The 27,289-nt window shown below is 36.8% G+C and overlaps 1 protein-coding gene and 1 long non-coding RNA gene across 3 annotated transcripts in view; one reads left to right on the top strand and one right to left on the bottom strand.

Annotated features, from left to right (window-relative positions):
- Positions 1-20,857, bottom strand: part of LOC113583670 — a 28,978-nt gene extending 8,121 nt beyond the window's left edge. The window contains exons 1-4 of one of the 2 annotated variants that reach the window (XR_003411324.1): positions 20,770-20,857; positions 8,363-8,479; positions 5,270-5,323; positions 4,519-4,548 (exon numbers count right to left, since the gene is read on the bottom strand). This is a non-coding gene — a long non-coding RNA (uncharacterized LOC113583670). Of the gene's footprint in view, positions 1-4,518; positions 4,549-5,269; positions 5,324-8,362; positions 8,480-20,769 lie in introns of those variants that run through there. The other variant, XR_003411325.2, reaches the window with a different exon arrangement.
- Positions 20,797-27,289, top strand: part of prox1a (prospero homeobox 1a) — a 32,155-nt gene continuing 25,662 nt past the window's right edge. The window contains exons 1-2 of the mRNA XM_027020118.2: positions 20,797-21,174; positions 23,320-25,110. Coding sequence (XP_026875919.2) covers positions 23,387-25,110 — 1,724 coding nt within the window. The 5' untranslated portion in view covers positions 20,797-21,174; positions 23,320-23,386. The remainder of the gene's footprint in view (positions 21,175-23,319; positions 25,111-27,289) is intronic.

Genomic DNA, 27,289 nt, shown 5'->3' with positions numbered 1-27,289 from the left:
CAGCTCAAACTGTTTTGGGCCTCTAATGGATTTTTTATTTCTCTAAAACATGCATAATAATTAAGTTCTACCTAATTAATTATAGATTCAGCATTTTCTTTCATGTGATTTTTTTTTTTCTATCTGAGCTCAAAGCCTGTCCATAACAGCATGTCTTTGTTAAGATCTTTGTACCAATGACATGCAAGGTTTTTTCTGCCGTTTATATAAAGGCAGTTTGCCATAGCCTTCCCAAGGCCTTCCTCTGCGTAATCACTCTTCAGCCATTTTCTGGTCTTTTTTTGTAAGGATACATGGGCTCTTCTACCTCAAGGCAAGCGTTAATCAACAGAACACAAATATGTTCCTATTTATGTTTGTTTCTTTGCTCTTTTTAGAGATATAATCTCTTTAGTAGAATTTCCCTGCTTATTTCCCTGGTTTAAAAATCCATTTTTATATGTTTTTCAAGTGTTTTTTCCATGTTCACCAAACCACTGAAGAAAGGCAAATTTGGCACCAAAGAACATTTCCTTAGGTCAGGGTTCATCGATAGTCTAATGAGAATGGCTGCTGCCAAGTCAAGGTCAAATCAGAGGTCAATGTTTGTTGGTATTACTATTAGCATTTTGTGTATGGTTTGAAGGTGTTAATATGTGTTAACGCATGCTGTAATACAAAATGTTCTCTTGCAATATTCAAACCATTAATTATTATACTTACTGTGTGTAAGCAATTGATCAGTGAGAACAAAATATGTTGTAATTTAAAAGAAAAGTAATATTCATGTCTTCTGTAACCACTTTTTATGAGTTTTTACTTTTTTACATTATGAATATTTTAATATTATATGAATATCTTTTTTTCTTCAACACTGTTTTTCATTTTGCACCAAAAAGATATTTGTATAATGAGCAGCCTCCAATTAAGAGGCCATACTGGACCTCATCCTCCACTGTCTGAACTGGATATGAGGGCTCTTGGCATAGAAGGCCATTCCAGATTCCTACCCAAGAAGCAGCTGCTAATGTTCTCCTAACATATGCCCCAGGGTAAGAGGAGACATACAGAAGGATACTGAAGTTTTGACCCCTGATGTGTGGCCAAGGCAGAAGATTTAGAAAGAAAAAAGGCTTTTCAGTTCTGTTCAACAGGCCAAGCAGCAAGTTATTTCGTACAGATGGCCTTGAAATACATTTCCAAAGTGGTTCTTTTCGAGCAATATTTAAAATGTTTGCATATATATATATATATATATATATATATATATATATATATATATATATATATATATATATATATATATATATATATATATATATAGAGAGAGAGAGAGAGAGAGAGAGAGAGAGAGAGAGAGAGAGCACCATTGAAATACTGTTTAGTAACCATTAGCAATAATTTTAATAAACATAGAAAGAAAGTTTTACAAGGATCTGAGCCTATATATCTAATAAGAAAACTATAACAAAGAAAAAGCACTATTTAGAAAGCTACACGATACCTCTATAAAACCTTCTTAATAATTGACTTATACGTAAATATGCTCATTCATTATGTTAATGTCAAGTTATCATAACAACTATGTCAAGTGACAGAATTTTGGTGACCTTAGGATTTGTCATGACATTTTTGTGGGGTGAAATTATATGACATTATGAGAATTGACTTTGCAACTCAACGATTGGTATGTCAGGGTGACATGCTAGGGATATGGCAGAGCTTGACAAGTAAGACTGATGGTAAAATTGATCAAAAGTGAGGACTTCAAAAGCGTTCCATGATTCCTTTTTGTTAGCATTAGTTACTAAGCTGCACGTCCCTAGGCTTTGTGGTTATGAAACCTAAACCAGTTGATAACTTTTGTTATCGAGTGCTTCAGAGTAATATATTTTTGTTTTTTTCTAATTCCAAGTTTTTAATTCTCCAGATATAGTGTAAAAGTCATGTAGTGCCGCAATTGTAAAATTTCCACACAGCAGCAAGACATCCTTTTTAAGCACTACACACTTCATCATTGGCATGTTTGTAGAGGTTCTTTTCCACTTTGAGAATATTAAACTCTGTTTTCATGTATCATTTATTGCATGCTATGTATTTTGCTTTTAATTGTCATAGTATAAAATGTTCATCCCTGTCAACTCACTTTACTTGAGGGCTAGAGAAAATAAACATATGGCATATGGCATAAGAACTCATAAAAATAGAAAAATAGAAAATAACAAAAATAATCCTAGATTTCTTTTTAGTACAATTGCACATCAATCTAGGAATAAAACTGACACCAATGCTCAGATTACAACATCACACAGTAGTAATGAGTTCATGAATTTCTTTAATGAGAAAATGAAGCACATTGAATATTAACATGACATCAGGCAGTTACTCTAGAAAATGACTCTAGAACCCTTTACACCTATCCAAGAGCCAGAACTTGTGCTCAAAATCCTCCACGTGCTTATTAGATTCACTGCTCACACACATTCTTAAGGAAATCCTACCTGATGTAATTAAACCTTTAATAAATTTAATAAACTCCTCCTTGAACCTTGGCCATGTTCTTAAATACTTCAAATTAGCAGTAATCAGACCCCTTATCAAAAAATCTAACCACAACACGTCAGATGTCAAACTACAGGCTGATCTCAATCCTTCCATTTATTTCAAAGATCCTACAAAAAGCTGTATCTCAGCAGAAAAGATCATATCTGAATCAAAACCAGATACATGAAGTCTTTCAGTCAGTGTTTAGGCCTCATCATAGTATAGAGCCAGCACTGATACTCAGCTATATGTCTTGGCCAAACCACAGGACATATATCATCTTAATATTATTGAGGAATGCACAAAGGACATCAGACACTGGTTGTTGATGAACTTCCTATCACTTATTCCTGACAAAACAAAGGTGCTTCTATTTGTCAAGGGACGCTCCCTCCCACGAGTCACATGGTATGGCCTGCCGCGTGCAGGGGGTTCACCTTGTTTGTGGCCACGCCTTTTGTGATTACGCGCACTTGCTCGGGGTTCAATGTCATGTCTATTTAAATCTCTGCTAGTGTATGTATGGTGTTGGTCATTGTTAGTCTGCTGTTATATTAAACATGTATGTAGTCCTTGTTAAGTGCTATTGTATAGTGTGTTGTGTTAATTATGGAAGTCATGTCTTTTGTTAATATTGTGTAGGAGTGCCACCAGTGTTGTTTGTCTTTTGCTAATAAATGTTTCACCTTATCGAGGGAGTCTGTGCGTCCCATCGGCACTCGGGCCAGCATACATTACACTATTAGGCCCAGAGACAGCTAGGTCCTCACTCTCTAATTACTCAATGAACCTGAATGGGCTCCCAATCACATATTAGAGATCTTGAAGATATTATGGATCCCAGTGTCTCATTTGAAGCTCATGTAAACATGAGGACCGCCTTTCTCTACCTTAGGAACATTTCAAAGATTAGGAACATGCTCTACTCAAATGATGCAGAAAAGCTAGTCCATGTATTTATTACTTCAAGATTGGACTACTATAATACCTTACTGTCTGGCTGTACCATTAAGTGCCTAAACAAGCTCCATCTAGTTCAAAATGCAGCAGCTAGAGTTCTTACTAGAACTAGAAATTTTGATCACATCACTCCTATTTAGCTACTTTACACTGGCTCCCAGTAAAATTTCATATTGATTATAAAGTACTTCTAATAACCTACAAAGTACTGAATGGTCTTGCTCCACAGTACCTTAGAGAACTCTTAGTGCATTATGATCCACCATATCTGCTTAGATCAAAAGGAGACACAGTCTCCATATTTAAAGCTAGGCTGAAAATCTATCTGTTCAGTCAAGCATTTTATTAACTACTTCCCATCTTAGGTAAAGGTGTAGATCTGGGGGTCCATGGGCATTGGGAGTTATGGTAAACTGGGATGTTATGATGCTGTAACTTATGTCACTCAAGTTTGTTGACTGAGAGCGGTGGAGTGCTGATGATCCACAGTGCCCTCATGCCTGTGTTTCCTTCTGGCTCTATTCTTTTAGCTGTGCTGCCATAGCTAGATCTCCCGGAGTCCATCTTTGTACATTATAGTTCTCTAGTTTGTACACCCTTGTACCTGGACATGCCTAATAATTTAGTCTCTCCTTCTGAGGAGGTACACCTACCCCTGATATCATGATGTTGAGCCCCAACCCGTCTCAGCTGCCATGACAACTCCCCCCACCCCCTGATGTCCCCTGCTGTAGCCCACCACACCTCCACCCCAGCCAACTACTCTGTTGTCTTTAATGGACATTCTCTTGCAGGATGGGGACAAGACTAGGACCTCTAAAAAATTCGATTACACATTAATTGCTTATTTTTTCATGTTTTTATGATTTGATTGATTTTTCTCTTAAAATTGTTATCATTGTGGTGATTGTTGTCATCTAGAGGAGGATCCCTCCCCCCTCTTGAGTCTTGGTTCCTCTCAAGGTTTCTTCACCATGGTCTAGGGAATTTTTCCTTGCCACTGTCACCCTTGGCTTGCTTACTGGGGGCTTGGACTTGGACATTTGTAAAGCTGCTTTGTGACATCTGTTGCATAAATATATAATAAAAACATTAAAAAAAAAGAAAAACTCAAGTTTTTGTAAAAAAATACACAATACTGTCATTACTGTCATAATACTGTCATTACAGTCTCATGGCATTTTTTAAACAAAAGGAATTTTAGTTATAATAATCTAATCTCTCTTTAATTAAAAAAAAGGTTATACAGGTTTAGTGTTATACACATTTTTTAAAAGGAAACATATGCTCATTTTCAGTGCTCATACTTTTATTTTTAGAATCTACTAGAAAAGATTTACATGTTTCAATATTCCAAAAACATAATTTTTCTCATACTATACATCTCTTTTCAACCCCCATTTAAAACACTCTGTTAGAGCTACTGTGTATTTAAACCCCTCCCCAGGAACCCAGTATCATATCTGATCTCTGCTTAGTTCGGATTCACCCTGACATACCAAACAATTGCTGAGCTGCAAAGTGAGTTGTCATAAAGTTCCATATCATTTCAGTATCTCAGTATTGGCATGTTATGAGACTTAAGTAACTTAAGTAAGAGTTTTTAAAAGGAGGAGGCGAGGGGGTGGATTATGAGATGAATAGCACTATGTAAAGTAGTTTAATGTTGAAACATGCCAGTTAGGCAATCATACAAGAAATCACAGGGTCAATGGTAAAAAGACAAAAAATAGTTGCTCATTGTAACACACGCCTGTAAGAAGTCTGGGATCGCCCCTATACTCACCCTAGTTGAAGCCAGACAGAAGATTGGCATGGTTAGCTCTAAAGGAATATGCAGCTGCAAACAAAAAACACACACAAAGCACTATGACAGCAAAGAAGCTATTATTAGCTTCTTCTTTTTTTTAACTTGTCTATGTTTAAACTTCACAAGCCTATAACGCATTGTTGCATATTAACTACGATGAGCGATGGGATAGTAGACCTGTAGTTTATCACAGTTTTAAGGATTTATTTGTTTTACATTTATCTTGAGGATGGCTGTGCATCAAGTCAAGTTGCATGTTATATAAATAGGATTTGTGTTGAAAATTTTGACATTTTTAAACAAGTTAGTTGCTCTTTGCCCAAAATACAGCATTTTGAGATAATCTTGAGACTTAATTAATATACAGTATGTTAAACTTTGACCTTAATTCTCCTAAAAAGACATGGACTTGCACTCTCTCTCTCTCTGTGTGTGTGTGTGTGTGTGTGTGTGTGTGTGTGTGTGTGTGTGTGTGTGTGTGTGTGTGTCTGCCTGCCTGCCTGTTTGTCTGGCTTATGTAGGGTGAAAGGTTAATATAAGACACGTATGTGCACTTTCATACTTTACCTTTCAGTCACCCACTCACAGCAAGCTCATGAGCCAATTAAAATGCAGAAAAGAAAATATGTGTGGTCACTAGTTATCCTACTCCTTTTCATTTCTATTAACCCCTGGGATTGGTGGGATTTTATTGTGACTCTTTGCATTACTACAGTGAAGGAAAATCAGAATTTTGATTATGGTTTATGAAAAAAATATGAAACACTGGATTATATGAAACATTGTATCAAACTTTGATGGGCTCATGTAAAATCTCCCCTGTGAAAGAAATGCAGTTTTATAAGAAGTTTGTCAGAATAAATTGTAACATATAAAAAGGTATAGTAAAGTATTAGACTGGTCAGCAACTTATCTATTTCACCTGAAAAGTGCATCAACATACTTTGCAGAGGAATGTACAGTTCTTCTAGCATATGATATCCAGATTAATTTGTTATGTAGCACATACTTCTGTGCTTGAACCTACAAAACAAATTACAAAAATATCCTTTAATCAATTTCAGTTATTGTCATGGATGTTCCTCTGCTGACAGCATGTTAACATGATTATTTGTTGTATATATATTTAAAAGAAAGAAAGAAAGAAAGAAAGAAAGAAAGAGAGAGAGAGAACAAAAGCATGGCTTTTCCTCCCACTATTATACACCTTTTACAAAAGCATCTACTCTGCTCCTCGATAATAAACCCTCTTAAATTTTTCCTGTGCTTTAACAAGAAGGGGGGGGGGGCAATCAAGTGTTCATTTTAATGAGTTAGCCGTGATTAATGGTTGTGAAAGATACTTTAAACCACTCCAACTATCCAACCTCACACAAAACAAGGCAGCTGTCTGAAACAAAAAGAACATCTGGTACATGTAGTTCACATACATTAAGTGTTGTGCAGGTTTCATAGGCCTTTAAAGGGTAATTAACACTTTTTGGAATAATCCATTTACTTTATTGACATTTTGGCTTTGATGAAGACTCTTTGCATCAACATACATTTTTCAGTCAATTGGGAACACTATGGTTTGTTCAGAATTGTTTAATCCAATATTAATTTAAGGAGGATGGCATATTCACACACAGACACACACACATACTGTACGTATGCGTTTGCGTGTGTGAGTGTGTTTGTGGGTGTGTGTAAAGAAGATTTCAGGCAGTAACTGCAATTTACTGTGGTTAAAGTTGTAGACACGGTAGTACAAGATGTTTGCAGAATATTTTAAACAGGTCCTTCATAAGATGTGTGCATATAGGAAAGATGTGTGCATATATCTATAGAAATTTCTTTTGAGGTGAGAAGCATTTCCTGAGCCAAGCCATCCAGTGATGTTGGTTTAGCACATTTTGCTATATGTTTGTATATTACATGACAATATGTGTATATAAATTAGTTTAAACAATTGGAAATACTTGTTATTATATCAGATTAAAGCATGTGGCTGCTAGACTAGGCAAGTCCATTATGCCATTCATACCTAATTAATTTCAACATCCTTTTTGTCTGGTTTTCTCTACCACTTGTGGTCAAAACAACACACTTACCCAATCAGGTGTCAGCTCTATGATGCATCTCAGATGAAGTACACCTATAGTTGTATACTTTCAGTGCAAATAGTTTAGCTTTGAAATGTGTTGAGGTAGCACACAACCTTGTCACTTGTATGAACTCTCTCTCTCTTTCTCACTCACTCACACATACACACACACACACACACACACACACACACATTCTTAGGGAAATGACCTCTACCTCCCAGACCCTTTCTACATGGTCCATATGGACTGACAGGCCATATGATATACAGGATGTTGTCGTTTATGTAACATCTCACACTTGTGTCCAGACAAGGTGTACGGTGCCCTCCGCTCATGTCTAACAGTGATTTATAGCAGTAATGGCCACATTTCCCTCTGGGAGGATATTGTAAGACTTTATTAAGGATGCACATTTATGACTTGGATTGCGAATATAAACATGCCTGTGACAGCATAGATTAGATGTGAAAACATGTACAGTTCCTTAGATGAAGGGAAACCTTTAATAGAATTTACTAGGAAAAGTAAAATCATGTAGGTATCTCAATTCCAGTCAATATGAGTGTTTCAGTAATGCCTGTAAACATCACATTCTGATGCTAAAGTAGAAAAGAGTGCAATCTGAATCATTCGATTTCCTTTGGCATGATCATGTTTGCAAGACAGTACAATGCCTTAATTTCCAATTGGGTACTTTAAAAACAATAGAATAAATTTGCAGCGTGCATTAGAGAATTTCCTCCTGTCTACCCAAAGAGTAGTGTCTGTTCTATTGTTTTAATGCAGTAGAAACAGGATCATCAAAGCCAGTAAGGAATAATATGATGCATGCTCTTCATATAGATAATGGTAAGAAGAAGAAACATCCAAGCTTTTTTAGTCTGTTTACATTCTAATCTTACAAGTAGGCATTGTCTTCGATCATAAGGAACCACAAGACAGAAAGAAGGTTTGAGAGAGTGGTGGCTGAAAGGATGCCCACCTGTTGTTGGGGTTTCTCCAAAAGGAGCAGTTTGAGGGAGAGGATTGGTTCCTTGGAGAGGCTGGAGCTCATGGATAATGCATCAGTCTCAGATGATGGAGGTCATATGGTCAAACACTGTTAATGGACAGAGCAACACATAACCAGAACAACATGTAACCAAACACGTGACCAAAACAATAGCTGAAACAGACCTCATTTCTCCCGCCTCTCTTCTTCTCTCTGACATATATTATCATATTCTCAAATATCTCTCAACCATACTAATCAGTTCACCACTGACAGTTTCATTACCCCACTGTGTGTCTATGTAAATATAATGGAAGTGTAAAGTAAAGAAGTCCATCTTCACTGCAATGAACATATGAAAATCTCTGGTGATATTTTTAATATGAGAGGTCCATGCAGATCCCTTTCCCAAACTTTCGCAAACACCTGTATCACAGTATAATTACAAGCAAATCAATATAATTATAATGGATACAATCCATTTGTGTGTGTGCATGTGTGCATGTGTGTTTGTGTGTGTGTGTGTGTGTGTGTGTGTGTGTGTTACAGTCAAACAAACAAGCATATAAACAAATCAGAAAGGACCAAGAGAGGTCAAGCTGTCTGGACGCATCGGCATTCATGGACACCACTAAGGTAAATCAAGCGTGGGCCATTTTAAACCCTAATTGCCAGGTACATCTCCACAGAAATAAGTGTTTATGGGTAATCATTGGCAGGTGGGGTACTTAATATGGTAAATGAGTAGCCAAAACAGATCGTCTCCATTTTTGCCAAGCCATAAAAAATGACCCACAACAAATCCTGCCTGTTCAGAGTAAAACTTGATAAACGCATGGAGATGAATAAATCCAAAGTCCCTCACTGTGACTGCTACCGAGGAGAAGAATGACTGTAAGGTAACTGGTTCGAATGGTGACTGGTTTGAATGATTACTAGTTTGAATGGTGAAAGGTTTCAGTGGTAACTGGTTTGAGTGGTTTTAAAAAAAACTATTTGATGATGCACTCGAAGATATTTGTCTTGAAGATTAAAGCATGATTATCATCTTGTAACGATTGTCCTGCTAAAGTCTCAACAAATGTAGATCATGTTTGTTTACTTTTTCAGAATTGTGGATGAGATGACCGTCGATTAAGTATTTAATATGTAAAAAAGAAATTAAAATTATTTCCATACAACTTTCATCTTTGATTACCAAAATCCTATAAATCTCAAATAAAGGATATCTATCCATCACAAACACAATATCCCTATTTTTTTTCTTTTGTATCATACACATGCAACAGCAGAATTAAATACAGCCTGGAGAAGAGAATCTAACCGTCACCAGTAGGCATCATCATGCTAGCCAGCACTCTGTCCTGAGACCAGCCTAGTCTGGCCCTCTGCCTTGCTCTGCTCACCACTCTTAGTGTTCACTCAAACATAACAATAATCCTGATCGTAATGGAGATGTTTTCCAACAAACACTCCTCTGCCACATCAAAATATAAAGAGGTGAGGGTGATAGTGGAGTTTCAGTTTCTAAAAAATTCCACAAAAATAAGCTATTTTATAAAAGTCACAGGTTTGTCAGTAATCCGTAAAACAAAATGTGAAGTCTCTTTTCCTGCAAATGCTTCTCCTTCTATTTCTCTTTCTAATTATACAAATGATGATACTGCAGTAATTGTATCTTAAAGTACAGTACATCTGTACTTATATAAGTAATTAGCACTTACATAATAATGATATATTTTCCTTCGATACATATGAAGTTCAGCTCAAATGAGCATAGTGTAACTGTGACTAGTGATGACCGTCATACTTTTTACATACTTTTACTGTTATGTCAGCATAGAGTGTTTGTTGCAGACTAAATACTTTATTATTAGCTGTTTTTTCTTTGCTCTGGGTCTTTGTCCTACTTTCTTCATGTGTTATGTTACAGCTACACAATATCTTTCATATCAGATATAAGTCACATTGGATTTGGTGATAATTTTGTGATTAGTACAGTTTCTGGGAATATTCTGGGCTTCTACCCAAGGTCACTTACTAGACATTTTATATTTCATTATATTTACATTGCAATTTAGGCAACCGTTCAGTCAGACCTGCTAGTTAGCTAGCTAGGTTAGATATCCTATGTTGCCTAGCTAACAACTGTATGTGGTCGAAAGAAATATCAGTATATAAAATCAATAACAATCCTTAATTTTTATACCTTTGAAACCTTTATAATCTTTATAATCTTAACATGGGTCATGCAGTCCTGCACGCCATAAATTCAGTTTAGCTGCTGCATTTATTTTTCTGCAGCTTATAGTTAAGCTAAGTAGATAGTTAACCATTTTTTCTTAAAATTTCATCAATATCAGACTTTTCTTTCATATTAATAATGCACATTAGGAGAGGGCAACAATTTCACACACAGAAATGTGAGCCTTAAAGAAAAGGATATATTACAAGCTATATGTAATTTGAGTCCCATACCTGTGCCTGTTCGCTGTTCATTATGTTGGTCTACTGTCCAGTTGTGTAATATACTGAAGCAAAGCGGCAGCACTCAGTGATCATCATTAGGGATTTCACACAGTGATCATATTTAGGGATTTCACCAACCCTTACACACTTGACAGGTTCTGGCAAAACGTGCAAAATGTAAAAAGTATTTTAAAATGTAACAGGAGGAATGAATATAATGGAATAAAGTACATTTTTGACTCCACAAATGTACTCGAGTAAAAGTATAAAGTACCCTCTTTTAAAACAACTCTTAAAAGTACAATTTGTTCAAAACGTTATTTAAGTAAATGTAACTAAGTAAAGGTAGCTACCCACCTTTGTGCAGTAACTTTTTTTGTTGCTTTTAAATAAATGTATACCTTAACATGTCACGCTATGTTTTCATACTAAATAGACAAAGGGATAATATTGACAGACAATATTTATGCAAATGATCCTTTTTGGTAGACATATTCCATATTTCATTTTGCAAATTAAAATATCCAAATGGATCCAATGATTGTCATTTTATTCAGGAAAAATTGCAGATACATGTGAACCTGACACTTTCATCAAAGCTGGGACCAACACAATTGTAGAGAAACCTTTGCCAAAGAATCTCTATTTCTGAGGCATTTTTAGTCAGTATGTTTCTTTTTCTTTCCATTCCAAGTAAAACATGGACATAAAGACACATATAACACACATAAATGCATCCACACACACAAGTGTGCATGCACACACACACACACACACACACACATTATATATATATATATATATATATATATATATATATATATATATATATATATATATATATAAAAACACACATGCACACAAAACCAAATGGGTGATTCCCTCCTTGAACTGGTTGAGCCCTCTGTATAAGTCAGTGGAGGAAGTGGAGGCAGATAGGATTGTTCACTTAAAATGCTGCTTCAGTCCAATGCACCGGCATCTGAAGGTCTCTATTCAAGCTGGATGCCACTGGGGCAGCAGGGGTCTGGGTGGGACCCTGCAGGCACTGAGGCATACGGCCAGGCCAGTCCTCTGGTCTCTGCCAGCTCGCCTCAAACCCTGACCTACCGGCCAGACTCGACAGGGGAGTGTGAGGCAGCACAGGCAATTTACTCTCAGCAGCTCATTCATTCAAAAAGCTTATCACGAGCAGGACTAACAACTGTGTGCAGTTATGTGTTAAGACCTCTGCAATAAAAATAAAAATAAAACAGTCACAGGGACACACAGGAAATGAATTAAAGAGACAGTAAAGTTTAAGAAGTACAATCAGTTGGATTCAGGCCTTTTTTTCCACACCCATTTAAACAGAATTAAAGGCGTGTGGGTCACATAATTTGGGTTTTATTTACATAAAATTAATGCTTTTTGTACAACTTACAAGTCATTTATTTCAATCTATTTAATTCATACCTTTTAAAGCTATGACATGAACGTACATGCTTTTCACACACTTTCTCTCACTCTCTCTGTTTCCTATTGATTTACTTTATTGTATTTGTTACTCTATTTATGTAGCATCTTTATTTCACACAATGTTGCTTTACAAAGGATGTAAAAAAACAAAACAAAAAACAAACAAACCAAAAACAGGTAAGCAGACTAAAAGAGAAGAAAGAGAAAATATTGCATAGAGAGGGAAAAATGGTAGCCAAGTGTTAGCCAAGGATATCTTAGCTTAGCAGTTTGGTATTACATTGTAACCTAATTTGGCTTTCGTTGTTTATGTTTCTCAAGAATGTTTTCAGTACCCTTACTGAAATTATCTAGGTCAGGTCAGATATCTGGCACACAGATAACACAGATCTGGTTCATTAGTAGCAAAAACAATTACATTGCCATTGTTATTTTTTTGGGAAAGTGCTTTAGGTATATATGGTCTCAAACACCTTGCATGGTTTTTACTTATCATTTTGAACCATTCTTTCCTGTTTGCTCCTATACCTGTATTCCTTTGACCCCACCTGACTGAACTTGGTATGAAACTAGCTCTTCATAATAGTTCCATATCACAATATCATACTCACACATTCAGACCTATGTTTTCTCTGTCTTGTAAATGAGTCCATGTCACATTGTCACATTGAGAGGCATGCGTAATATGGTCCCTTAAACACTGCCCACTTTCACCACCTCATCCTTTTTCCTGAAGACCTCCAAGACCCTTCTCAAGCATAAGAGCTTTTAGCTAGCCTGCGCTAATGTGTGGAATAATAGCTACCCCCTGAATCTTGATGGCCCCCCGAAAGCTGCCTGAATTTGTACACAACAGCAACTACAGCACAGTATTAGCCTCTTTTTTTCTATCTATTCTTGTGTGCTTCCAAACGTAATCTTATCTTATTATATCTCTTCCCTCCTATCCGCTTTCCCTCCTGCGACCTTTCTATCATATGATTAGTGAGATGGAGGATATTATCTCCTCACAGATATGATGGAATATTATGAAATGAGAATACTATTACAATTATGTTGTGCTTTGCAATTACAGAAAAAACTTATCATATCAGCAGAAAGCTTTTAAGTGAATTGTTACATCAAGCGCTGTATCTTTCAGCTGGAATGTGTTAACATCTTCCTGAAACATGCACAATACTCAGTATTAAGACTGCATAAAAGGCAAGAAAATCTGATGATGTTTTACAACAGATTAAACTATCATTTCTTTTGGAGATTAGGTGCATCAAAGTTCTTTAGGACAATATATTGTTTAGTGACTCTGATTTGGTATTTGTGCAACAGATTAAACTATAATTACTTTAGGAGCTAGGCATTAGGTGCATCAAAGACTTTTCCGACAATATATTGTCTAGTGAGTATGATTTCATATTTGTTCAGTTTCTTTTTTTAGACTTTGTATGTGCATATGTTTGTTATCTATGATCATTAGTTACATGTAAAATTATAACATTTAGCTCCCTTAATGTCATTTTTATCCACTTCACAAGATGATGTTCACACAGTATTATAACCTACTGATAGCATGTGTGTTCAGGTAATCCTCTCACTGTCAAGCTCCAGGACATATCTCTAATCCACTAGTCACATTAAAACCCTGTTTTCCCTTTGTTAATAGTTGTTATTTGATTTTAGACTTGAATCACTAATGTAGTTGGGAAATAAGCTTTGTCCATTTGAATAAATATATGTTTGGAAGATGACATGCTTATACCTGAGGGTAGCACAGGCTGGCTACGGTGAGATATGTATGAATCTGCCTAAGATGAGATATTCCAGAGGAATGTCTTATCCATAATGATTCAAATGTACAGTAAACATACTGTATATAGGAATTCACTTTCATTTTTATCCTTGTATCCCCCATAAATTCAACATATATTTAATTTTTTTCTGATTTGCTGTATAAAGTGAGTGGATTGGAATGCTTACTTGTTCAGCTGTATCAGGTGTACTGGAAATAATAATATGCATAATACTTCATAATTACAAGCCCTAATAAATAGCAACTATCTAATAGTTTGTTTTATGGGCATTAAATAACCACTATAATTTAAAAGGTTAAACACTTTTGTAATGCAATAGTTTACAAAGGATATTTTTGCCAGCTATTCATACAGATGAAAATCAGATGCACAGAAATGTTCTCCTCACTATGTTATCCAAGTATTAATGTTTGCTTTTATAAAATTTCAACCAAGCACTCTCAGTATCTTGTGTGGATGTGAATTTTTTTAAAGCCTACTTGTCTATTTTTCAAGCCTACCAGTCTAGCTATAGACTAAATAGTTAAATGTTAACAATGTAATAAGACCACATTGCAGCGTTTATAAAATGTTTTCATATGAGCTGCACACTGCGCCAATCCTTTTAGAGTGTAAATGTTTAAAATTACAATCATAGCAAAATGATAGCAAATGATAACATTAAAGTTTAAATGAAATTGTTACATTTAGTAATATGTATAAATCAATCACATAATTATTAACAATCATTATCATTAGATAATGATTTTGTGGATACTTATTGTGGCCAGTCATTATAAAGTATTACCAAAAGAAATAATAAATACTCAGTTGATATTACAGTACAGTTAGACCTTAGGTGCTGCAAAAATGTATGCTCTTTGGAATTACCTGGTTGTTTGTGTAAAATGACACTTTATATATGACCTTATCATTTAAGTCAGAAAGAGAAAAAAGGTTTATTTAACAAACAGCATATGACATTTACAATTTTAAATTATCAAATGATTTAAATAATCAAGGCCACTATTAATTTAGTGATTAATATTATGGCCTTTATTGACAGTAACTTTGCATAGCTACTGAGCAGACCTGCACAGCATATATGCAAAACTATTTCAGTTTCTGCATAATTATGAGGTGTCTTGCTTCAGATCATGTCACAGGATTTCAGTGAGATTGAGGTCAGGTCTCTGACTTCTAAAATACAGAATTTCTTCTATTTGAGACACAGTTGTTGATGTGTCTCTGTGTTTTAGTTTACTGTCATGCTGCATGACCCAACCACTTTCTAGATCACTGGCTATGTGTTATAGAATTTTCTCATGCAACTTATTAATTTATTGATTGCTCAATGATTGCAAGCCGTGCAGTCCTCTGTTTTATAAGATTTGTGTTTCTACATGTAATGTTATGTACATTTACAACAAATGTCAACTTTCCACTGAAGAATTCTTAAGCAATGATGGAGAACATCTAGGTTGTCTATAGCAAAGAGAGACATGGTTTTCTGTGGTAAGCTGTCATTTAATATCAATCCCATTCAGTGTTTATTCTTATGGTGCATTCATTATTACATGTTTTCTCAAGTGTAAGCAATGCATATTCTGGGTTTCTACAGCATGCTCGTGATCGTTGTAAGATGCCCACTCTTAATCCGAATAGCAATGCTACTAAATACTTGTCTTAGAACTGATGGAGGTCTTGGAATTTCTTTCTATAGCCCATATTGGTTGTACTGCCATTTTGATTTGACCACACTGTACTTTTCTGTACATATTGCAACAAAAAAACTATTGTTCAAACCCATAGCTAATTTGCTTGGAACACCTTATTAAATTGACTCTTTTTCAATATACAATAAACAGCAGAATACAGTATGAAAAATGTACACAGCACAATAAAACTAAAATTTCAAGTGAGATATCAAGTGCAGATGTTAGTTAATTAGGTGTTAGTTCTTGAATATGGTGGTCATGGTGGTAGTGTTCTGATACTGCATTCCTGCCTGCCAACCCCAAAGGTGAGAACGGTTTGTGGCTAAAATGGTTCAATCCCAAAGTGTGGCTCACATTCTGTTGTGGTGGGGACTGAGATATATCTGGTCACTGATAGGTAGCTCAGGTCCATTGAGGCCAGGTTGAGATATATCTGGTCAAAAATAGGTAGCTCATGCCCAATGATCAGCGGTTAACACTTCTGTGGTCTTCCTGCAGTGCACTGTGGCTCCCTCATGCTACGCTGTAGTGCTGCTGGTCAGTAAATGCTCAGTGGAGTATTTACAGTAGGGTTTGTTAAGGGTCATCTTGTTCATTCCCTGCTTCCAAAGAAATAAAGATGCTGTTGAACTTTAGAGAGGATGGCAGAAGTGCTTTCTAACCAACTCAACCACTCAAAGATCTGGAGATGTAGGAATATTGTTGACAGGTTCATTTGGAACCCTGTATATGGTGATGAAAGTATGCCTCCCTTTGAACGTCCACCTCTGTTTTGTCAATTTTGCTGACGATTTTGCTGATGCTGATACCTTGTTTCTCTATACAGTAACAATATCGCTGGAGTTAAAATAATTATGGTCTTAAGCAAAGTTGATGACACACATTCATGCTTTAAGACTGTTTTGAGGATCATAGGGCCTCTTTCCTATCCTCACACTTTGGGGTCAGGTCCAGAATCCCGCTGCAGATGGAGTTGTTAAGGCCTGATCTATTGAATTTCACCATCAATTTGCCCAGCACAACCTTATATAAGGCTGAGCTGAAAACTACAAATAACATCCTGCCATAGACATTGTCCAGGTTCTCATGGGTTGTGAGATTAGAAACAATATCATCCACTGACTTCTTATTGTTGTAAGGAATTCAGGGAATGTGGAACAATACTGTTCATTTGTCTTAGCATCAATTTGTATGTGCACTTCAGGTAAATATTACAAGGCAGTAGTCATGCAGACATGACACCTCAGATGTTTTAAGCAGTGGTGTAATGAAGATTCACTTGAACTACATTGGGTTGGCATGATCTGGCATGCAGAAGATTATACTGAAGTCTCCCAGGAGAGGATACTTATATTGAATAACCTGGCTGCCTTGTGTAGCTTCACTTTTTCAAAAAGTTCTCCACCACTCCTACTCCGACAGTTGCAGTATAAACCCCAGACTCAATGAATGTTTGGTATAAAAAACAATTCGAATGTACTAAAAAGGATAATATTTCCTGCCAAAAAACAATTTCCATTCACATACTTCACATATATGCAGCATGCATTATGTTTATCTGTCTGGAGAAGTGGTTAGACCCCCCCCCCCCCCCCAAAAAAAAAAAAACATTCAGGTTATCCCCACAACAATCAATGTCTCTCTCTCTCACACACACACACACACACACACACACTCTTAATGTCATGATGATATATGATATGAATAGTCAGTAACCATGGTGAGACTCAATGAATGTTTGGTATAAAAAAACAATTCGAATGTACTAAAAAGGATAATATTTCCTGACAAAAAACAATTTCCATTCACATACTTCACATATATGCAGCATGCATTATGTTTATCTGTCTGGAGAAGTGGTTAGCCCCCCCCCCCCCCCCAAAAAAAAAAACATTCAGGTTATCCCCACAACAATCAATGTCTCTCTCTCTCTCTCTCTCTCTCTCTCTCTCTCTCTCTCTCTCTCTCACACACACACACACACACACACACTTAATGTCATGATGATATATGATATGAATAATCAGTAACCATGGTGTACACTACAGATTTTTGTCTATAATAAGTTTAGAGTTTTCATTATTTTAGTTACTCAGTTACTTATTATAGCATTATATGTTATAAATATTTTGACCTCCAACCTGCATCTAACAACTAAAAACTTTATGAATGTTATCAGGTTCACTTCACATATCTTGGCATATCTCAGTCATAAGGGTGCATAACCTTATGTTTCTTCATAACCTCATATTTCACATTCTGTCAGGTGGCAGAACAGACTGAATCTGAGGTGAGGGAATTCTTCACTGCCAGCAGTGCATCATACACTGCACAGTACTTTAACAAGGGAAGGGAGGTTATCTGTATGATCGTTGCATTGCAGCACATGATAATATCTTATTAGTGATTAGTGCTTAATGATTTTATGTAATGCTTATGAGTGGATATTAATTTATTATGGCTTCATAAAATAATATCTGCATGTTTAACTTTTTGTATATTTGAACATAGATACAGTGATAAACTTAATCTATAGAGTAAGAGTTGATAACTGCCAACTGCACAACTAGATCTCATACAGCATGCTCAGAAGAGGACGTCTCTGCATTTCTTTTTGTTATCATAAATAAGTGTTTTGCCCAGGGATCCGTAATGATTCTATTCCAAAGTGTTTCTCATGCTGCTGCTGTTTTTGTTCTTCTTGTTAATCTACTTTCAAATATCAACACTGATAATGACACCTGTCAGTTATACACCACTGAAATATTCTGTGACTGAGATAATGTAGTTATTTACTAGATTTATACCTGCTGCACAGCAAAATCTGTATCTGAGTGGGCAGGTAGGTGCTGAAACTGATACAAGTAAGAAAAGTGACTATGAAGTGTTTTGCAGTACTATCGTGATTTTTGTTTTAAATCATTTATCTAAGTTCGTAGTCTAAAAGGGTTAGAAAAAACTTTAAAAAAAACAAAAAAAATTTTGACAATAGATGTTTCTCGTTTTCCGTAATTTGTGAACGTTTTTGACATAATTTCCCCTTTTTGACATAAAATGAATATTATCTAAAGTAGTCTTTGTAACAGATGTGAAAGGTGAACGCAGTGTTGTTGCGCTTAAAAGATCGGTCGGTTTCGCTTGGGTAGAAGTTAAGTGTGACCTGTCATGTAGATAAATGATTTGGCATTACTTAAATTAACAGAGTGTTGTATATTCTTTCCGCTATATTCCTCTGTAGCCTATTTGCGTACCAAGGACGCCTTAGGTGAAAGATGCCGGTGTAGCTAGCAAACGTGGGGGAAAAAATCATGACTCCAAAACCCACGTAAGAAAAAGGCGAATAAATGTTCAACTTACACAGACAAAACTATCTGAATCAGAATAAAAGCTATAAATGATTAAATGCTTTAATAATAATAATAATAATAATAATAATAATAATAATAATAATAATAATAACAATAATAATAATAATGGGTGCTGGTTGTTGAAACGTGATAACTGTAAAAGAAAAATAAGAGTGGAACTCGTAGAAATAACAAATGGTAAGTTTGTTTGCATGTTTAATCAACCAAATCCAAATTCAAAGCTTTGTAAAAGGCAGCGTGAACTGGTGCTGTTAACATTAATCTCATTAACTGGTCAAATAGTTGCCAGTAATCTGGTATTAAATAGAGTCAAATAAGATACTATAGTAGGCTTTTGTTGTCCAAAAGTTTAAACGATCATATGCACCGTGTATAGCATCAGATTTGTTTGGGTTTTTTTCTCAAAGCGGCAACACGTTTAATGTACACAATAAACACCATGTTCCGAGAAAATTATCGCCATGTAAAAAGTCCACATTTTAAAAATCTTGTTGTGGACATTATTGACAAATTCAAGAAGTCTAAATGTAGAGCGAAAGGACTAAAAATGTTGTAAATTTTAAAACCAGGAAAAATAAATACACACACACACACACACACACACATATATATATATATATATATATATATATATATATATATATATATATATATATATATATATATATATAGAGAGAGAGAGAGAGAGAGAGAGAGAGAGAGAGAGAGAGAGAGAGAGAAAGAGGCTAGTTCACACAAAAAAACTTGGTTCAGAGCTTTCTAAAATCTGCTTTCAAACCATGGCAAAATGACATAACATTTGATTAGCTTTGAATGGCTTTTTCAAAATGATCTGTCAAAAATTATTTTGTGACTGAAAAGTCTATATTATTAAATTACATAAATAGATAAATTAAGATATTCGATTTATACTTTTTGACATGCAGTACGAAACAGCCTACAAAATATTATTTCAGAGTCATATAAAAGTTTCAATATTCAGGTCATCATTTCACTCAGAAAAATGTCTGGTGAAAAAAAAGTGCAAACTACATCAATTTTACTTTTTCAACTTTGTGACTGAAAATTATTGTGTACTGAAAAAATGTGTCATGGTGTTTACATTTTAATGTAGCTTATGTTCTTTCAGGTGGTGGTCTGTTCGTCTATTTTATCTAGGTGATCTCCTCGGCATTATCCAGACATTTCATAGCCCGACAGTAGCCAGTGCATGTGCGTAGGAACAGACGTTGCTGTCAATTCCTGTACGGACCATAAATAAGTTTTTAAAGATCATGAATAATTCTTCTTTATCAAACGTTTAATGGTGGTTGACTACGTGATATGCTTATTAGTGTGGTTTTATTAATACATTTATAAATTGGGGGATTTTAACGAGCTAGCTATGTGCATAAAAATCCTCCGTAGTAAACATTTTCGTTTCCTTTTTAAAATTCGACACTATCCCTAAACATGTCTCTTTTAATGCATATAATGGAGAAATGCACCACGAAAAAATAGACTTCTTTCAGATTAGATATCAGAAGTAAGCCCGGGCGTTTCTGGACATAATATCAACAGTGGACTAGTTCAAAATCCAAGTAATGTACTTGAATTACCCCTTATCGCGCGCTGTCCGGTGCGTTTTGTTGATTGGGCGTCTTCATCTACATCGGTGAAGTTCAGTGTTTTGTATTCCTCTAAATCCAGCGGACTATTCTTATTGGTAGGTGAAAACGTTACATCACAATGATTATGACGCGCCGTCTTCCTGTTTCCTTCAGTTGAGTCTTAAAGTGAATCTTGTTGGTGTGAGTGCGCTCCAGCCTCGTACTGTTGGTGTTCGCTGAGACGTACAATTTCCATCTAGAGAGAGGAGCGGCGCACAAGAGCTCTCTTTCTCAAACACTCTCTCCTCGCTCTCGCTTCTCCTGAGAAAATACAATACTCATCTCGGGGCGAACAGCCCTCTCTGCTCTCTGCTGCACTATTGCAAAGAAGCTCAATTCGCTGTTATCTCCAGAGTAAGTAACCTTGTCCTCATATAGCTCACTGCTCTCTGCTCGCTTTTTTGTACTCTTTCATCGTTTATGAGTTTGAAAGCAGTAGATTACTTTTGATAGGGTGCAATGTAGCCTATCGCTTAACTCTTAGTAAACATTTTTTGTATGGTTGACTGAGACGAATTAAATATGGTCAAGATTCATAAATACACTGAAGACATTATTCACAGTGACCTGGAGGGAATTTACACAGTTGAGTTACTTTTCATATCTGGCTTATGAAGTAAGTATACGATCATTTGATGTTTCTGTACACACAACGGGAAACAATCACGTTTAAGTTTTTGGTTTCAACTTGACTAAGCAGCGTTTTTACCTTATAATTGTGTGTTTGTGCATTAATTTGGACGTTGCGCGTATTTTGTAATAAAAATTCATTTCTGTAAGGATTCAAATATCTGTGCTTTAACTCATTAACGGATTTGCATTCTAGTTCCGTTTTTACCTTGTTACTAGCCTTAATCCCTTGCGCTGTAATACATTATAGCGCTCGAGTTTGACACTTCGCTCAGAAATGTAAACTCGTATTGGCCGCAAGTATATCGGATTTGTATATCCAAGGAACATTGCGTTGCACGTATTTGTAATCATTGATGTTCACGGGTGCATCACTACGCACGTTTACCTGTCATTGACTTTTTTTTGTCGGCAAACGCAGCCAATCCAAAACTTGTAGGCTGTTTTTCCTTCACGCGCGCTATTTTGTTAGAGCTCCGTATGTAACATTGAGGGATATTGCTGTTAACGTCGGGTCTAGTCAGAAAACGCTCCCTAAGAGAAGGTTTGCAGTGACGACTTTGTTGTTGTCAGGTTAGCTGATGGTGTAAAACACCTTTAAAATCAGTTTTGTGTTTCGACATCACATTACGTGAACGATGCGATTTTCCTTTTCCGCGATTATTGGTTTGCCTCACCAAAAATCAGGTCTTCGGAAGAGAAGCAGCACCTGGCTTGAGCGAGTAGTCTAAACAAAATAAATTAGCATGTCCTTAAAACGAGTTTTTGTATAATTTTTATGACTTCTTGTAGTATGTAACACTAAACGTACATGCATTATTTTACTTATACCATTGACTTTTAATGCCTGAAATGACAAGGCCACTTTGTGGGGTTAACTTCAGCCAGTATTTAAAAACTTTATCAGTACCTCAGTACATCAGAAGTTATAGGCCTTCTTTTCTGTTGCGATAGTCATTTGCAGATCAAGACAGAAATCAAACTGGCATGAACGTGATAAGAAGAGGTGAATGCAGATCTGTTGTATTACTTTTTTAACGCGAGAGTTTAGGAGGACTACCTTCCCTACAGGTTATGAATCAAAGAGTTTTCTTGGCTACATATTTTCAACATCACTTATTACCAAGTATGCTGTAATCTCTGATTAAATAAATAATTGAACTATACAGTTTAATTAATTAAGCTTAGATATTAAATACCTTCAATTTCTTTATTGGGCTGTATAAATAAACATTTCTCGCTTTAGTTTTACACTTGTCTACAGACTTATTGCAGACTTATTTGCAGACTTATTGCAGTGCCTCTGTGTAAATGTATCACGTTAACTGGAGTTGCACAGTTCCACGGTAGTATTTAAAGGTATTACATTTGAGCTTTCTAATTATTCATTTGTGGGGGGGGGGGGGGGTTTAAGTATATATGTATGTATTTATTTCCAGAGAATAGTACAGTGGTTCCGCACTAGATGATAAAAAGAAAAACACAGTTAACAGTGTTTAGTTGTAGTACCATTACTTGTGATAAGGTTCCTCAGTGTCTTTTACTGTGCAATGCAATTTAAATATGGCTAAGGTTCAACCTTTTTCTTTTATATTCTTTTACATTTTGATTTACATTCACAGGTATGCATGATACCTTATTCCATTAAAATGAATAGAACATTATTATAATATTACTTAGATAATATTGAAAAATAAGAGTATCCTTCAAAATCTCTGTGAGTAATTTTCTTAGTTGGCCTGATGGGAGATTATTTAGAACAATTCATGCTTTAATTTCCTATTGTATAATATATGTGTGATATTTTGATTTGCATATAGACTTTATGTAAAAGTCATTTATTCCTGTTCTTTGTTTCTTCTTGGCCAGACTTACAGGGTTCCCAAGCTGTGTCCAGTTGACAGGCTTTTAAAGATGGCACAGTAACAGTCCAGTGATGCCTGACCATGACAGCACAGCCCTCTTAAGCAGACAAACCAAGAGAAGAAGAGTTGACATTGGAGTGAAAAGGACTGTAACAGCAGCATCTGTGGCTTTCGCTCGATCAAAAGCAAGCATTTTCAGTGCCATGAATCCCCACGGATCTGAACAGGATGTTGAGTGTTCTGTGGTACAACACGCAGACAGCGAGAAGTCCAATGTGCTTCGCAAGTTACTGAAAAGGGCAAACTCCTATGAAGATGCCATGATGCCCTTTCCTGGGGCCACCATCATCTCACAGCTGCTGAAAAGTAATCTAACCAAAAATGGAGTCAGTGAGCCCACCTTCCAGAGCAGTGGCCTGTCCAGCACTGGCTCAGAGATGCACCAGGAGGATGCCTGCAGCACGTCGTCTCGGGGTAGCCCTCCGGAGTGCCTGTCTCCCTTCAGCAGGCCCTCCATGGCACAATTTGACATTGATCGGTTGACAGATGAGCACCTGAGAGCAAAACGTGCCCGGGTGGAGAACATCATTCGTGGGATGAGCCACTCTCCCAGTGTCACACTCCGCACAGGTGAAAATGAGCGTGAGGGGGCAGCCCAGCCCCCAAGCCCTCGCGAGGGCTACAGAGAAAACAAGCGCAAGCAGAAACTGCCCCAGCAGCAGCAGCAGAGTTTTCAGCAGTTCGTCTCTGCTCGCAAAGAGCAGAAGCAAGAAGAGCGCCGGCAACTCAAACTGCAGCTGGAGGACATGCAGAAACAACTCCGCCAGCTACAGGAGAAGTTTTATCAGATATATGACAGCACTGACTCTGAGAACGATGAAGATGGGAACCTCTCAGAGGACAGCCTGCATTCTGATGGAATGGACATTCGTGTCTCTGATCCAGCTCCTGACCGCTCAGACAATGAGATGTCTGATCTGGATCCGGGACACTTCTTGGACCGAGCTCGAGCACTCATTCGTGAGCAGACCGTGCTGACAGGGGGGGAGAAACCCAAGCGAGATGGCTCCAGGGGAAAGGCTCATGGACCAACGTCAATGCATGCAGAAGGAAAACAGCTAGCAGAGACACTGAAACAGGAGCTGAACACAGCCATGTCCCAGGTAGTGGACACAGTGGTAAAAGTCTTTGCAAAACCTCCACGTCCTCTTCCACAGGTCTTCACCCCTGTGCAGACACCCTCAGACCGCTTCACAGTCAATGGTGAGAACCCCAACTTCCACACCACTAACCCGCGTTTGCAATGTTTTGGCGATGTCATCATTCCTAATCCTCTTGACTCTTTTGGCGCCATGCAAGTGCCCAACTCAAATGACCAAACAGAGGCCCTGCCACTGGTAGTAAGAAAGAACTCTGCAGACCATACTGGCACTCTGCCCACGCCTGGGGGTCACCACGCTGCTCTGCACCCATCACCGTTATCCACAACTATTGGCTTCAGCCCTCCCTCCTTCCGCCATCCTTTCCCCCTTCCTCTCATGGGGTACCCTTTCCAAAACCCTTTAGCTGCCCCAACTGGGCCTTATTCAGGCAAGGACAGATCTTCTCCTGAGTCCCTGGACCTCTCCAGAGAGACTACCAGCCTACGGACCAAGATGTCCTCCAACCACCTCAGCACCCATCGCTCCATTTCCCCAACACACAACCCTGAAAGTCTTTCTCTATCGCTCATCAAGTCTGAATGTGGTGACCTCCAAGATATGTCTGACATCTCTCCATATTCAGGAAGTACAATATCCTTTTGCAAAAGTAACTCCTTGTTGGCTTATTGCAATATCCTTTTGTACAGTTTAAAGTAATTGTTTGTGTAACTATTTCTGAAATTTTATAGACAATAGATTTAAACAGATATAAGATCTAAAGGGCTTGCCCAATATGACTGCAAGAATGTTTATATTACATATGAATTATATTACATATTACTGGGAGAATTTTTGCAGGAGGATTTAAAAAAGATCATTTAATTTTATCTCCATTAATTAGTACATTTCAGATCATGTGTTCATGCAAAAAAGCTTGATGATTGAGGCCTTCAAGTGTGTGCTGAGGGAACGATCCTGAAAGGCCCTGCTATGGTGAAGATGCTTCTTATCTTCTCTGTTCTCACACTATCACAGAGACCCACAATAAATTCCCCTCTTTCATCACAGCGTATGTAAGACTTTGGACATAAATGCTCAAAGCAAATCGTGTTTCAAAGCTAGGAAGTGAAAGGACAAGAGAGCTCCTTTGCTGAGTGGTCTTAGCATCCTGCATTTACAAAGATATCTGTTCCTAAGGCAGCATTTGTAGGAGGACTTTGTACTTGCTGAATGCTATATTAAAGTAATAGGGAACAGCAGTATGATGTATTCAATGATTTTTGTTTGGCTGTTTGTTTCTCTAATGTTCCCTCTTAACCACTTACACTCCAGAGACCTGCCAGTGGGTCCTGACTCTCATTCCTCGCTCTTGTCACTACATACTTTTCGCATTAATATTAATGAAGTTCCTGAATAATTCACAATATTACTGAATAACATGGTTATTAATAGCACATTAATCTAAAAGATTAATAACTAAATAATAAGCCTCAGGTTGAAGAGACTAATTCATATAACATGTTGCTTCGTAGAGTATCTAAGAAGAAAAAAGTCTTATTCCCTCTGATCATGAACAGCTTGCTATAGTGGGAAGCACTTGCAGCACTAATAGCTGTTGCCTGGCAGCAGAGCTAGTCTTTTCATCTGTCTCTTTTTCCTGGTGTGAACAGGTGTTTTCAGGTAGTTGTTTATCCTTCACCCCCATCCCTTTTTACAACCGTATACCAAAAAGCTAATAGATGTCTTACAAGCCCTGAATATGCCCATTTTAAGAATAAACTCAGATGGTATAATACTATATGTGTTTTTAAATCATGGATTGTTCAATCTAGCTGCACGGTTCAGATTTGGTACAAAGTATGATACACAAATATTTTTGAACTTTAATATAATTATCAGATTTTTTATGTACTCCATCCTGTAAATTAATATTAAAAAATATTAGTTTCCAAAATATTAATGTTCAAAATATTTATTCTTTTTTGTCCTCTTTCAATAACAAGGCAAACGCTTTCAGCTCTGAAAGAGTTAAAGTGTCTTTTACTTCAGTAAATAAACATGTGCACCTGCACAGTTGGGCTCTCAACTGCAATGTCTCAATATTTGCAAAATAGGGTCTTTAATCAAATATTAAATTTTATTCAAATTCTAAAAGGAACAGGCAGCCAATTGTCTTCAGCTGTGTCCAGAATGATCCTCCTTGTCACGCGCCTTCTTTGCATCTCAAGAAAAATAGCCTTGTTCAGTTCCCCTTCAGCATTTGCATATAGAGAGTCCGAACAGCTCTGGCACGGTGCGCCTACAAGACACATGGGGGCTGGGGTGTTGAAGGCAGTTTGCATGCCTAATGTAACAGACCAGGCTGAGGTTCACTGTTGTTTAACATATATTTTAGTTAAATACATTCGGGTGAATAAAATGATTAACTATAGGCTTTTCTCCATTCTGCTGATATTTTAGACATATGGTCATTATAGTGTTATTAGTATTACAATATGAAGCCTCTAGATTTCATCATACATTTTTGCTCTCACCTATTAAAAGAATATGGTATGCTTTTTTGAGCTGATGCAGCCTGAATGTGCAGTTTTAGTGTACTAGGCAAAGTTAAGAGGATTTTTTTAGGAAGAAGTTAGGTTCAGCTGTGGCACATTTGTGTAATCTTTCATGTTGCCAAGCAGATGTCTAGCATTAATTTATGGATTTATCATCTGATGTGGACATCTCTATGTCCCTGTCTCTCCTTACACCTGGCACTTGGATCAGATTTCAGTAGTTATTGTCTTCCTTTCATGAAACTCACTGAAAACAAAACAAAACAAAACAAAAAGG

This window comes from Electrophorus electricus, chromosome 13 (genome assembly GCF_013358815.1).
Source record: "Electrophorus electricus isolate fEleEle1 chromosome 13, fEleEle1.pri, whole genome shotgun sequence".
NCBI lineage: Eukaryota > Metazoa > Chordata > Actinopteri > Gymnotiformes > Gymnotidae > Electrophorus > Electrophorus electricus.
This window is presented reverse-complemented; position numbering and strand designations above follow the sequence as displayed.